Source organism: Debaryomyces fabryi (genome assembly GCF_001447935.2).
Source record: "Debaryomyces fabryi strain CBS 789 chromosome Unknown contig00103, whole genome shotgun sequence".
NCBI classification, from domain to species: Eukaryota; Fungi; Ascomycota; class Pichiomycetes; order Serinales; family Debaryomycetaceae; genus Debaryomyces; species Debaryomyces fabryi.
Window position 1 is genome coordinate 1 of NW_015385529.1, and position 14,745 is coordinate 14,745.

The window sequence follows — 14,745 nt, forward strand, 5'->3', positions numbered from 1 at the left end:
ACCTTCACTATCTGACTTGATAACAAATCAGGGATTTGAAAAAGAACTTGCTGCTTAGAAATCTCGGACATATCGCAATTTCCAAATTTCGACAATTTTGCATCAATTCTTCATTTTCATAAAAAACACTTACTGGCAGTTCCTTAAAAGAAATCTAAGAAGTATATTAACATGGGCACGAAATAAACATCTTTGAAGCTGTTTTGAAGTTGTATTGAACTAAGGTATCGCAATGAAATTGTGAATTGAGAGTTTTTGGTATCCCTCAAATTGCTTAATTCCAAGAATCTACGCCAATCTGTCTTATTTTTTTTGACAAATCATGAATTATTCTTACTGAATTTGATTACAGAAGTAATAATTACTACCACAGGTTTTGGATTTTTTGATATATTTTTTAGTATTTTTTTTTTTAATTTTTATGAAAAGAGACCAATTTTAGGAATAATAGACAATCTAGACTGGAATAAAATTACCTATTGCAAAAATTTAACTTAGATTCAAGTAGAAAGGGGTCAATACGAAATAGGCTAAAAAAATTAATCTGCACTTCATTCATACAACAATTTGGATTCTGTAGGAACTATTGCTTAACTCCATCTGTTATATTGAAAAGGCAATCAAACAATATTCGCAGCTTGAAAATTTACCATTAAGTATAACATTATACGCATATAGAATGGCCGGTCTATTAGTTGTCTACTAGTTGCTACATTATTATCAATGAATACAAATCTCATTTTTGGTAATAAAATATAGAATAATTATGCTTTCAGTATGGCTCATCTTGTTCGTACTCAGATCAATTTCAGTCGGATCAACGCTTGATTCCTCAGGATTTCGGACAGAGTTCAATCCAGTAATCCAAATTCATATTTTTGACAATAGTCGAGAAGCCAGAACTATCTACATTATTGCATATCTTCTTTAACTTAGATTCCGTAATATTTCGATTATTATTGGTATCTTCACCTTTTGGATATTCAACATGGAAAACAGGTTTATCAGCTTTGATAAAAGGTTGATAGTCCTTGCATCCTCCGTATTGTATACACTGTTCCTGTACTGACCACTCTACTAGTTTAACGACATCCTTGACTATGCTACCTGCATTTTTTAACCCTATTGACAAATTTCTGTGGTGGGCCTCTGAAGATAAAAATTCCATATACTCAATAGCATCTTTCTCTGTAAGCTTTAAACCATTATCATTATCGTATCCATCAACATTATCTGGGTCAACCCCATTACATTTCTTTTGTACAGCTAAATCCAATCTGGCCTTCATTATCTTTCGCACATTGTCGGACCTTACATTTAACCATCTCTCACCTTCCCACCCATCAAGAGGTTTACCGAGGTCACTTTTAGCAAAAGTTTTCTTATCAGGCCTCCAATTTTCGTAGCTACCAGCCGAAAAGTAACAAATGACCTTCTTTCCTTTTTTTTGTAAATTACGAATCGTTTTTTCTGAGTTTTCAAAGAGATCAATATCATATACTTCGACGCTTGGAACAAGAGTTTTGAAAGAAGAAGAAAGCTGATATTGCCATATGATACCTTTCTTCGGTTTCCATATATTTGTTTTCTTGTATGTAACCTCTGATGGCTCAGACTTCTCCACAGTTCTTCTATTTTGCGAAATGCCTACTCCAAGACCAACACCCAATCCAACTGCACATATGAAAAGGACGCATATTATCAACATCAAACGTCGGCTTAGAGCATGGGGGTTCATATTACTCTTATAATGCTTATTTTATAATTAAGTCATTCAGTAAGGAGTTATTTAAATATGATCGCATTTGATAGCGAAATTTACGAGAGTGGCTCATAAAATGATTTTTGCACTCCGGATAAGTTTTAGTCTTTGTTTTCCACAGCATTATAGATGAGTTAGCTTCTGTTATCGGTAGAACCGTCTAGGCTATTGGAAGTTGGATGGCAAGGGTATCGGATTTTGGCAAAGTAAATTACTCCCGGATGATATTGGCACCAGTTCCAGTGATGCTTAGAAGAAGTATCTCGTAAATTGACGACTCAGCAGCTTTTTTGAGCAATATTTTACCTCAGCATATATCTATAATCACTCAGCTTATACACACAAATACAGAAGAGAGGTATGAAACCGTGATGCGGTACTATTTACAAATGGAAAAAAAAATTGCTCAATTTAAACTCCTGATATGAAACCATTTCATAAGCCATTTCAGATGATATTAATTGCATGATTAGGATATATTAAATATTGGTTCAGTATTCTTATTTGATCCAATAGCTTGTAGAATATAGGGTTACAACCTTAATGAAGGAGTTTAGAATATACAGATATGAGAACTAGGAACGTTTTTAAACAAATAACTTGATTCAATTCATCAACCAAAGGTTGGTGGGCCAGCGAAATTGATCTCAAGATATGTGCAATTAATGTCGATGATAGGCTTGTAATGCGGAAAAGTATGATTCTTCGACTCAGAAACTAAACCATCCATTTTCGGGAATTCAACGAAGACGCCCGGAGAGTAACCAATAAGCCTGCAAGTCCAATTTCAATAGTGATTTCAAAGACGTGCTTATTAAAAATTATTTTCTTTCAAATCAATACAATTCTTAGATAATTTCTCTATGTTTCATGCAGAAAAGTTCATAGTATATATGGCTATTGTCATATTTAATAACGTTGGACTTAAATGCATCGATAGCTTGGTTTACAGCATCACATGACACTTAGACATTATACACAATTCAACGGTTAGTTTGACATATACCCTTATTAAGGAACCTCTAAGAATGGTGCATTATCGGATATGATTACCACTGCGAGCAATTTAATCGGTTGATATGGAGCGAGCATTTTGACATGCAGAATTGATCGTAAAACATGAGCAAATTTAAGTACTATGTTGAGTAGAGATTTTGCGCATTATTGCAAATGGACATCTTAGTATAAAAGTAACAATAAAGTAACATTAATAGGTTTACCATTGGATCATTTATGTTATACTTAGGATGAAAATGAGTTTCTTTAAGCGTGATGTAACATATAATGGTATGGACTGTTTGAAAGATGTCAACATGCCAGCATACGAAAGTGCTCACATGCAACTGCAAGCTGAAGTTCCTTGGGCAGATCAAACCAATTACGCAAAGTACACAGTTTATTTTGGAGTGGTCATAATATTTATTGCATTTGTTAAAAATATATGGTACAGATACCTGGATTATACTTACAAAAAGAAGTCGAAGGGTGGGAATTCATTTGTCAATGTATTGGCTTCATATTTTAGGTTTGTCGGATATAAACAAGTTCCAGGAAAAATATGCTATTATACATCGTTGCCAGCATCGATTGGATCTACACTCTTTTTAATGGCATCTACTATCTATTTATTTTGTTACTGCTTGGTACCACATTTTTGGTACAGGGGATGCCGTGGGTTTGGTTCACCTCCATTAGCTGTGAGGGCAGGAATAATGGCAACAGCATTGACTCCATTCGTATATGTGTTATCTGGAAAGTCGAATATGATTACGTTTTTAACAGGCATAAGTTATGAAAAACTTAACGTATTTCACCAATATGTTGGTTTTGCAGCCTTTGTGTTGTCGGTAATCCATACAATTCCCTTTATTTACCAAGATATAAGAGAAGGTGGAGCTGCGAACTTACATATTAATTTCACCTCGGACTTTGCCTACTATAGTGGGATTCCACCTTTGATCTTACTTGGATTATTATGTGTGTTGTCAAAAGCATGGTTCAGAAAAGTTTGCTATGAAGGATTTCTTCATTTACATTGGATGTTTGGAATTGCGTACTTTGGTACATTGTGGTGGCATATTGATAATACTTTGGGAATGCAAGGTTACATGTATGGTGCATTAGCATTTTGGGCAACTCAAATCATATATCGTATTTTAGTCAAAACTACATTCAGACCTAATTCTTTATTCATGAAACCAAGAAGGGCTGAATTGAGTAAATTAGGCGCCGATGCATATGAAATTTCTGTCACTGGAGAACATCTTAAATGGAAGCCTGGCCAACACTGCTTTCTTAGGTTTGTTGGCACGAGAATACTCGACAACCATCCATTTTCAGTATGCTCGATATTGAGCGAAGATAATAGATTGAAATTCATAGTTATTCCAAAGAAAGGGTTGACTAAGCAGTTACATGCTGAATTAGACAACTATGCAATAACGAACAAGAAAGTATTCTTAGATGGTCCATACGGAGGTACAGTAAGAGATTCATCGTCATTTGATAATACCATATTAATGACAACTGGAAGTGGTGTAACAGCCACATTACCTTTTTTATCCACGATTGCTAATGAAATTCAACAAGCAAAGAAAGATAATAAGCCATTAATATGCAGAAAAATAAACTTCATCTGGATCATTCGTCGATATGAGGACTTGAGCTGGATAGAGACAGAGTTAAATAGATGTCTTGGAATTGCCGGAGATTACATACATGCCGATATTTACGTATGTCAAGATGGAAATGAGCAACAACAAACTTCTCAAGAAATCAAAGCAAGTAAGAGTTCGCTGGAGATTGAGAAAACCATAGAAGCAAGAAGCACAGCAAGCGATGGTATCAATTTGCACTATTTCAAGCCATACATACCTGACATTTTGTTCAATCTTTCTCGCACACTTGGAAGACGAAACATGGTAGTATGCTCTGGTAGTGATTCTACAAAAAATGAGACATCCCGTACCATATCCAGCTTACAAGCTCTAATTTTCAACAACGATATCAATAACCTAGGTATCGAAGAAATTTATCTTCATACAGAGTCTTTTGGCTGGTAGTTAATACTAATATTGTTGATCCTCAATAGCAGGTTTATGTAAGTTCTATCCCTATATATATAAAGTTTAGCTCGGCAAATAAGCAGCTTGAGGTAGCGTTTAATCGCCGAGTTTGCAAGAGCTTCATAAATTTTTTTGCTTTAATTCTTACTGAGTTCCTAATATAGATATTAATTTACTCATGCCTTAATTGTAGACGCTTTTGTTATATTAAATGTAATTATTATTGGAACACTAGACGTTTAAGCTCCCGCCTTCACTGATGATAGCTTTTTCTAGGCCTTAAACTGATTTTTCACGAACGAAAAGTAAATTCCAATAACACAGCTAAATCTCACACGTAAAAAAACAGCAAGTAAGTATGCATATGGAGTTCTAGCAAGCTGATGAAATAACAAACTGTGTTTCTGGGTACAAAGGTTTCTTTAATAGTATAAAAAAATAGAAGATAGCATACTCCGGAGAAAATCAATGAGATAGCCCTCACCATAATTATCACAATAATAACTAGATATCGATAATTCAGACATGTCTTTGGTTGCTGCCTATCACCGGCTCCAGGCGCGGTCATTGCATACAGTTTAACATAACCGTGCGATCACTTCGGGGTCAATAACTTCGAGATGGCCCAAACCTTGTAAAAAATGTGTTATTCCCTAGTATGTAGAACTAAATCCAATATTTTATTATAGAAGTCAGATGTTTCTACCCCAACTGTGAAATTCAGCTTTTCTTATTCCACACATATAGTCAAAAATATCGTGGCGCCAAGCAGATTGAACCAATAGAACTCATTCTTTGCTTTTGAGAGCGAGAGACAAAGGCTCTTAAGCGCTTATCTCAAACTCCTCGTAATATTTTTGAGGTACACAATAGGCCTTTTGCTTCTTGTGCCGTACCTGGAAAAACTCCTCTCTACCTCTTTTACCCGAATAAATATTTTTTCCTAGCGGGACCAATCATGAATACTCAAGGCTGAAAATTAGGAAAAACAACTGCGGCTCAACAAAATAATTTACACGTACCCCACAGAGACTTACGAAATGCATACATTGGCGGACTCCGTTTTTCATAACACGCGCTTCTCATGCTCGAGTAGAGTAATGTTAATGTCCAGCAAAATATATTACTTGTGACATGAAGTTTTAGCTGCCGCCGTCTTCAAAAATTAATCTTCACTTTCATTCTTTACTCCTCAATCCTATATTCATGATCGATTCCAATTGCCATGAATATGTTGAGTGGAAAAATTAAAAAAACCTGGTCGAACGGAAAAATATTCTTAAAAAATAATCACTTATGGATTAACCCATCAAAAATTCGGCCCCCGCAAAAAGTCATCGTAAAAAAATATTCTTCTGTAGGAACAACTCAAAAAATAATTTGAGAATATGGAGAAATATTTTCTGGAACAATAAAGCCTATTGTTCTCGGAGCCGTACGTGGGAATGACCAGAAAATATTCCTGAGCTTTTTCCGAAAGAAGACGCAAAAGCTAACACAATAAGTCCAGTAAGGCAATACAATACACATGAGCACATTCTATCGTAAACCATAGATTTAACAAGGCACGGTATGGGGTAGCATCGTAAATTGAGATCAGGCAAAGGTATAAATAGGGCAGGAAAATTACAGTAAAAGATGTTTGAAAATGTTTTATATCAACAAGCTAAAAATACAACATGGGTTTAGAAGATAACGCGATTGTTAGAAAGTATGTCAATGTCGGGGAAAGAAAGGCTGGATCAGCATCTATGGGAATTTTCGTAGGTGCTTTCGCAGCATTCGGTGGTGTTTTGTACGGGTACGATACCGGTACAATTTCTGGTATCATGGCTATGGATTATGTCAGGGGAGAATTTCCAGACAACAAGAAGAATTTCACATCAAAAGAAAGTTCGTTAATCGTTTCTATTTTATCAGCTGGTACCTTTTTCGGTGCATTATTGGCACCACTTGTCTCTGATACCTTAGGTAGAAGATGGTCGTTAATTATTTCCACCTTCATCATTTTCAACTTGGGTGTTATTTTACAAACTGCTTCAACAGGAATTCCTTTATTATGTGCCGGTAGAGCCATTGCTGGTTTTGGTGTTGGGCTTATTTCTGCGGTTATTCCATTATATCAATCAGAAGCCACTCCAAAGTGGATTAGAGGTGCTGTTGTTTCTTGCTACCAATGGGCTATTACCATTGGTTTATTGTTAGCCGCATGTGTTAATCAAGGTACTCATAAAAGAAATGATTCTGGCTCATACAGAATTCCTATTGCTATTCAACTTTTATGGTCGTTAATCTTGGGTACTGGTATGATCTTTTTACCAGACACTCCACGTTTCTGGATTCACAAAGGTAATGAAGATGAAGCTAAAAAATCATTGAAGATTTTAAGAAAATTACCAATCGATCATCCAGACTTACTTGAAGAATACGAAGACATTAAGGCTGCATACGATTTCGAATGTTCTTTCGGAAAAGCTACCTGGACCGATCTTTTCACCACAAAGAATAGACAATTAAAGAGATTATTTACCGGTGTTGCACTTCAAGCATTCCAACAATTGACTGGTGTTAACTTCATCTTCTACTTTGGTACCTCTTTCTTCCAAAGTGCTGGTATTGAAAACGAATTTCTCATTTCTTTAGCAACAAACATTGTTAATGTCGGTATGACTGTTCCAGGTATTCTTTTAATTGAATTAGTTGGTCGTCGTTCTATGTTGTTATGGGGTGCTGTCGGTATGTCTGTTTCTCAATTTATCGTTGCCATTGTTGGTGTTGCAACTGACAGTACTGCTGCCAACAAGGTCTTAATTGCATTTACTTGTTTTTTCATTGCATTCTTCGCTTCTACCTGGGGTCCAATTGCTTGGGTTGTTATTGGTGAAATTTTCCCATTAAGAACCAGAGCTAAGTCTGTTGCATTATCTGCCGCTTCCAACTGGCTTTGGAATTGGGCTATCGCTTACGCTACTCCATACATGGTAGACAGTGGAAAAGGAAATGCTAACTTAGGAACAAATGTTTTCTTCATCTGGGGTGGATGTAACTTCCTTTGTATTATGTTCACCTACTTCTTCATTTACGAAACCAAAGGTTATTCTTTGGAACAAATTGATGAATTATATGAAAAGATTCCACATGCTTGGAAATCTCGTGGTTTCATTCCTTCTGTTCACGCCTTCAGAGAAGATGGAGCAGAATCGATCAGCTCTGTTGGAAAAGATTTGGAAAAAGTTACTGAAGTTGAAACCACCTCTGTTTAATCCGCGATTACGCATTTAATTCTCCCTTGAAATATAATTTTAAATATAATAATTTATACTAATATATAATAACTTTATTATTATAACAGTCTATAACATAATTAACTTAGCTCTACTTATAGAAATACGTTACTGCTTCTCTGGGATGCTTTTTCTAGCATCTAAAATTTGTGCAACTGTATCAACAACCACCTTCTCTAAAGAACTGAAATCGAACTTCAAAATTTGTCTTGTTGTCTCATTACTCATCTTTGCCAAAGTCACAATATCCTGGGGCCCTGTTCCAGGATTTCCAATAGGAATTTTGCCTTTCAATTCTGGGAAATTTTTGTTTATAATATCTAGCATCATTTGGGTACTAAAGTGACCATTAGTTAAATAAAGTCTTTTGTTGATGGTATCTTCACTTTCAAATGCCAACAAATGAGCCTTGGCAACATCTCTCACATCAATAAACCCTCCTTTATCGTTATCAAACGAATCAGAAGGACCTAATTTGATTAAAGTATTAATTAATTCGTTGGACGTATTTAATTTGCCCTTCACTTCACTTGCAAATGCTTGTGGCCCAAAAACATAGACTGGATTGACAGCAGTTAATTTGAAATTGGGATTGTTCTCTTGAACGAAATCCCAAGCCGCTTTCTCAGCAAAAGTTTTTGCCCCATAATAGGCAGCGATTGGGTCTTTAATGGCATCTTGATAAGAAATGCCGTTCCAATTATTTTCATTGAATGAAAGAGTAGAGTTTTGTTCATCATCTGCGGAGTAGATTGCAGCATCAGAAGACGTAATGACGACTCTCTCAATCTGTGTTCCATATTGTTTTACGGCCTTCAATATGTTCTCAGTACCATTAATAGCTGGAAGTACCAAGTCATTTTCTGGATCTGTCGTGTCATAAAAAAAGGGAGAGGCAGTATGTAATAAAACATTAATTTCGGAATGCTTTTCTAAAACCTTGTCGAACGCACCATCAACACTTATATCCGGAACGATTTCGTACGTGAATTTTCCACTAGCCAAGCACTTCTTCAAGTTTTCACCTTTCTCTGCGGTTCTTACTGTTCCGATAACATTATAGCCCTTTTCGATTAATAATTTGACAATGTTCTGGGCAATAAACCCAGAAGCTCCTGAAACAAACACTGTTCTTGTCATAATGTGGATTAATTGAAATATAGAAAGATCGTGTTGACAAAAAATCGAAAAGTCTCTTATCACTGTTGAACCGCGCACACTGCAACACCTGTGGGGATTATAATAATACTTAGACAACAAAGATGGTTCATCTCGTCAATATATGCTCTTATGTTAAGAAATCAAGCTATACTTCTTCTAGATGGCATAACGTAAACGAAAGAATTAATTTGTGGACATGGAATATTTAGAATTTATATATCCAGATAATTTTGCAATATAGGGTTTGCAATTAGGTTTGAAGACCCCATACTGGATGGATAAATTTACAAAGCTTCATGAAGGCAAGTAACTACAGGGCTGAAATATATTATAGTACTTGGTGATAATAATGTATGACTCGGACAAAATCAAAATTTGATAGATTTTTGAATCGTTATCGCTTCAAATTACCGTATTAAGCAATTCGTTAATTTGGTTATCTGAATTTCTCAAAATATATATATATGACTAATAGAAGAACTTGTTTTTACGAAATATATTCAGCGAAATAATATGTATATTCCAAAATACTACGCCGAAGATAATTGGGAACAGCAAGAGAGTCTTATCAAAGCTAATCCATTAGGAACTGTAATTTCTTTAGGAGAGAATGGGCTCATAGCGAATCATATACCATTTTATTTGCATATTGATAAGGATACCAACAAGAAGTATTTGCAAGGACATATTGCGAAAGTGAATCATCAGATACCCTCATTCAAGGAGGATGGCGAGATTTTAGTTATATTTCAATCCCCTAGTTCGTATATAAGCCCCTCTTACTATCCATCCAAACAAGAAACCCATAAGTTTGTACCTACTTGGGATTTTGCTAGTTTGCATTGTTATGGGACATCGAGAATTATAGACGATTTCGATTGGGTTAGGGCTCAGCTTAACAATTTTACAGATCAACAAGAAATCAAGAGATCAGACCCTTGGAAAGTGAGTGATGCACCTGAGAATTACGTAAAGCTAAAACAGAAGGCTATTACTGGCTTAGAAATTGAAATAACCAGAATTGAGTGCAAATTCAAGTTTGAACAAGAGAAGAAAAAGGAAGATATAGAAGGAGTTGTCAGAGGTTTGAACGAAGATAACAAACCGGATATCGCCCAATACGTCAAAGATGCAAATGAAACATCTTAATATGATATATTATACAGTAAACTAATTAGAGGAAATAATAATAAATTCAAGTATATTACAGGTATTTCGTAGACTTTAGGTCGTAATCTATACATTATCCATGTACGTCCTCTACATTTCTAGTACGGCGTAAATCTGTTTCCGCCTCTGCTTCCACCTCTTCCTCTTGGACCTCTTCCTCTAAACCCACCTCTAAAACCACCTCTACCTCTAAAACCACCTCTTGGAAAGCCACCACCTCTATTCGTAGAACTCATCCCTGGGACATTTGTCCTCTTAGCACAAACCTTCAATTCACGATCTCTGAAGGTAGAACCGTCCAACGTTGCTACTGCTTTATTGACTCCATCAACATCTGCAAATTCCAAATATGCAAATCCTTTAGGCTGTCCTGTAAATTTGTTCAATGGTATTGTGACTCTGTTAACGACTCCACTGCTTGAAAAATGTTGTTGTAATTCTAGAGGAGTAGAGCCATAATCCACATTACCAATATAGACAGAACGAGAATCAATGTCTCGTCTTTCTTCTTCGGAAGGATCATTATTCGAATCATTGCTTAATTGAGAATGAAGTTCTCGTAATCTAGCAGCTTCCCTCTCCATCTCTTCCATACGTGATTTCTCTGTATTTGATTCATCATTATTTGTATTTCCTTGGCTATTGCTAGGTTCCTTTATATCTTGTTGTGAAGTCTCCATCTCATTTGAATCCACTTGTGACTCTTGGGGCTTTTGCTGTTCTTCAATAGGCACTTCTTCTGACATATTTTATATTTATTAACACTGAAGCTTCTTTTGAGCAAAGAATATGATTAGATAATTGAAAACAGAGAATATTGATAGATTTATAATCCTACAGATTTGGCATCAAGAACTATGTAGTTCTTCGCTGTACGACATTTCAAATTTTTTAAAATGTCGCAGCCATTTTACATCGAGGAGTAATAAGAATATGCAATATTTATTATGAGAATCTGAATCTGTAAGGAGACTTAGAAACCCCCTGGTAAATTTCTTTCTCTATTTAATGATTTAGTAATATTATTGCCTTTAATAGAAACAGGGGCTGTACCCGTTACTTCATTATTATTAATGGAACCATATTTGACACGTTTTGACCTCTTACCATGTAATGGTAATAAGTGATCACTTTCTGCTCGTATAAAATCATCATCAGTTTCGTAGCCTTGATCGTATGCATTATCATTTTCGCCAGTTTGAATTCTCATGTATGTCAGTTCATTGCCTCCAAACGTCGAATCATTTGAATTTGCTGACAATTGTGGAGGTTGATCAATTCTAGAACGACTAATAAACACGAAGACACTGAATATGACCAAACCGAATAATAATAGCCCTAATATTATACCTACCCCAACACTTATAAAACCAATGTGGATATGTAAAAATGTATTCTTATCTGGGTCTTCAAGCCATTTCAAATTCAATGGTTTGTCTATCAAAAAGACACAGGCCGCATCCAATGAAGAGTCGTTAAAAACAGATGTGCAACCGTGTGATAAAATCTGAACCTCGCGGTCCTTATTATAAGACATGCTATCAAAATTAGAATCTTTTGATGCAGCATCAGTAGACGTTAATCTTAAAAATGTCTTATCTCTGAGGTGGTCTTTGCGACAACTTAAAGTAGTATCTGATAAGTTGGTTTTAATAGTGTACTCAAAGTTAGCGAAATCTAATGAGTCATTGGTTGGGTTCAAACCGTTGACACATGAGACTAATGCATTAAGTTCTGAATTAGGTATCAAATGAAATTCAAGGAAATCCCATAACTTAGTAAAGTCTGAAGTGATGTTAAAGTCCTTTAAGGAATCTGCACTCGGGATTAATAAAGAATAGGTATGATTAATATTCTCATCTGAAATGCCCAATACATCAGAAAGTTTCGGGTAAGTGTCAATCAAATTTAGAAATGAAAAGTCTGGATAGTTGGGGTCCTCAGTTGTCTTTATTAAATCGGAAAAAGATATGCGGAAAGATTCAGGAAGTAACACTTCGTTGATAATGTGAATCACGCCCTGGCTAAATAAAATATCAGAATTTAAAGGTATTAATAATTCTGTATTATTCAAAGAAAGCAAGTTGTAATAGTTTTCATCGACATGGGAGTGGACAATGTTAACACTATCACCTCTCAAGTTAGTAGAAGTCGTTTGGTTACGTTGCTCGTACATTCCAAAATCAGAATATATTGTATCCTCAACAAACAACCCTCTAAGCAAGTCCTTGAAGTATTCAGGATTTGACTCTAAAAAGTTTAATATTAGACCCATAGACTTCCAAGGCTCTCTGGTTTTTCGTTTTTTACTGAACATGTTGCTATTTTTTTCTTGTTCAATATAACCACATGGCAAAAATATAGAATAGCCCCTCTTGTTTTCCATTAAGGATAATAAATCGAACTGCTCCAAATATCTAAGGGTAGTCAAAAAGCTTCTTCTGTCAATCTCAAAATTCTGTAAATGGCGACTAACGCCGCCATTTGACAACAATTTCAGTAGCGATTGCTTTAATGATAAAGGAGGACTGATATCTTCCTCCGCTATATATATCACGTTATCATTCTCAGTCTTCACTCCAGGAAACACGATATTTATATCATCATTGATTGTAGCTTCAATTTTCTTTAAATCAGTATTATAAGAGGCAGAAAACTTTGTTTTAAAACATGACCCTATCTTACTTTTTGAGCATAATTTAGAATCAAGCAATCTATAGAAATTCTCAAACCTCAAGCTTTCCGTGATATTTTCAATGTCAATCATTTGATCTGAAAATTGATAGTACATTATCTGCTTATAACTAAAATGTGAACCATCATAAGCTGATGGCGAAAAATCGCTTTCACCAACTTGATCTCTTTGAGAAGATTCAACCAATATAGTTTGATTACTTGTAGATCCATCTATCAAGTGGTGTAAGGATCTAAATTTCAACTCTTTTACAAAATTAGAGTATTGCATTGCATACAAAGCTTTTCGAGGCAGAATTCTAACCAATGGTACGTTCAAATCCTGAAAAAAATTATGGTATGTTTGGTTCTGAATGTCAAAGACATGTAATATAGCATCAGAAAATGCCAAGTTTGATGCATTTATTGAACTAGGTATCCTGTCATTCAACAAAAGCTGCCAGGTATCCTTTTCAAGAGAAAAATTGAATTCACTTCTACCATTTATGCTCAGATAATCTCTCGAAGTCCCATTCACACCTCCAATCAAATGATCTATCATCAAGCTTTCCAAGAAGTTAACAATATCATTCTTAACTTCCAACACTGCTTCCTTTGTCATTGAATATTTCTTTCCATTAGAATTTTTACTCAATGATAACAAATACTGACGAGTTATGTCAGGTAAGGATTCGGCCACATATGCATCTGATAACATCAAGAAGGTCTTAGTACGTGACATAAATTCTTTACATGACAGCGGCAATTTAGATAGTCTTCTTCTTTCATTTCCCGAAATTTCAATATAATTCTCGTAATCAGCTTCACTCATTGAGCCATGATCTTCAAATAACTGGTGAAAGAGTTGCCTCATAAATGACATCGGATGTGGTCCCAAATTTGCATTATCATCATCCGAAAATAAAAGCTCACACAAGGTTGGCTTCAAAGGTAGTAATGAATCAATGCCTTGGACAAAAGAATCTTGATGCTTAGCATGAATGTCGACCTCAACTATTGCTGCTGTATCATCTACAATGTATTCAGCATGCTCGAAGTCAGGGGATATAACAACCGGATAAGGTGATCCCTCTACGTCGTATAACGTATTATAAATGACTTTCTCAGTACCTAAGTATCCTACTCGGAATCTCTGGTTTATGACGTATCTTAATAATATGTTATTATCATGCGGTAACTCTTTATCCACATCTTCATCTAAGCCTGAGGTAAATGCCAGATTTACTGGGGCCAATAATGTAACATTTGACAAAGAGTTGATAATAGGTATCATTCCATTGCGTTGTAGATGTCGTAAGAAGTATGAATATTCCACTTGTGATGATAGTATATCAACTAAGGTCGAGGGTGTAGGTGTTGGTAACTCTGATGTAGTTGAAGGTTCAGCTACTACTAACAATATCAAAAAGTAGAAGAATATAACAAGCTGTTTATACCAAATCATGTCATATGTAACTTATATATCAATCCTGCCTATGACCATAAGAAAAGGTGTATTGATCCATAAAACAGTTGATGTTATCTTTTTTGATAGAGAAGCGCTCGCACGTGAAATTACAAGGCACAAGTTAAATTAATTGATAGTGATAGACATGAAAGGATATGCATT

General features: G+C 35.3%; 7 protein-coding genes across 7 annotated transcripts; 3 read left to right on the top strand and 4 right to left on the bottom strand.

Annotated features, from left to right (window-relative positions):
• Nucleotides 1–832: 832 nt before the first annotated feature.
• On the bottom strand, nucleotides 833–1,738 carry AC631_04132 (endo alpha-1,4 polygalactosaminidase; the record flags this gene model as incomplete). Its single annotated transcript, XM_015612961.1, has 1 exon — nucleotides 833–1,738. The coding sequence occupies one exon, from the start codon at nucleotides 1,736–1,738 to the stop codon at nucleotides 833–835; it is 906 nt and encodes a 301-aa protein (XP_015466192.1).
• A 1,277-nt stretch (nucleotides 1,739–3,015) lies between these two features.
• On the top strand, nucleotides 3,016–4,824 carry AC631_04133 (putative ferric-chelate reductase; the record flags this gene model as incomplete). Its single annotated transcript, XM_015612962.1, has 1 exon — nucleotides 3,016–4,824. The coding sequence occupies one exon, from the start codon at nucleotides 3,016–3,018 to the stop codon at nucleotides 4,822–4,824; it is 1,809 nt and encodes a 602-aa protein (XP_015466193.1).
• A 1,682-nt stretch (nucleotides 4,825–6,506) lies between these two features.
• HGT12 (Hgt12p) lies at nucleotides 6,507–8,090 on the top strand (the record flags this gene model as incomplete). Its single annotated transcript, XM_015612963.1, has 1 exon — nucleotides 6,507–8,090. The coding sequence occupies one exon, from the start codon at nucleotides 6,507–6,509 to the stop codon at nucleotides 8,088–8,090; it is 1,584 nt and encodes a 527-aa protein (XP_015466194.1).
• A 129-nt stretch (nucleotides 8,091–8,219) lies between these two features.
• On the bottom strand, nucleotides 8,220–9,251 carry AC631_04135 (SDR family oxidoreductase; the record flags this gene model as incomplete). Its single annotated transcript, XM_015612964.1, has 1 exon — nucleotides 8,220–9,251. One exon carries the CDS (start codon nucleotides 9,249–9,251, stop codon nucleotides 8,220–8,222), a length of 1,032 nt encoding a protein of 343 aa, XP_015466195.1.
• Nucleotides 9,252–9,785: 534 nt separating this feature from the next.
• Nucleotides 9,786–10,421, top strand: AC631_04136 (uncharacterized protein; the record flags this gene model as incomplete). The annotated part of the gene is made up of 1 exon (XM_015612965.1): nucleotides 9,786–10,421. One exon carries the CDS (start codon nucleotides 9,786–9,788, stop codon nucleotides 10,419–10,421), a length of 636 nt encoding a protein of 211 aa, XP_015466196.1.
• Nucleotides 10,422–10,540: 119 nt separating this feature from the next.
• On the bottom strand, nucleotides 10,541–11,188 carry AC631_04137 (uncharacterized protein; the record flags this gene model as incomplete). Its single annotated transcript, XM_015612966.1, has 1 exon — nucleotides 10,541–11,188. The coding sequence occupies one exon, from the start codon at nucleotides 11,186–11,188 to the stop codon at nucleotides 10,541–10,543; it is 648 nt and encodes a 215-aa protein (XP_015466197.1).
• Nucleotides 11,189–11,415: 227 nt separating this feature from the next.
• Nucleotides 11,416–14,580, bottom strand: AC631_04138 (uncharacterized protein; the record flags this gene model as incomplete). The annotated part of the gene is made up of 1 exon (XM_015612967.1): nucleotides 11,416–14,580. The coding sequence occupies one exon, from the start codon at nucleotides 14,578–14,580 to the stop codon at nucleotides 11,416–11,418; it is 3,165 nt and encodes a 1,054-aa protein (XP_015466198.1).
• Nucleotides 14,581–14,745: the final 165 nt, after the last annotated feature.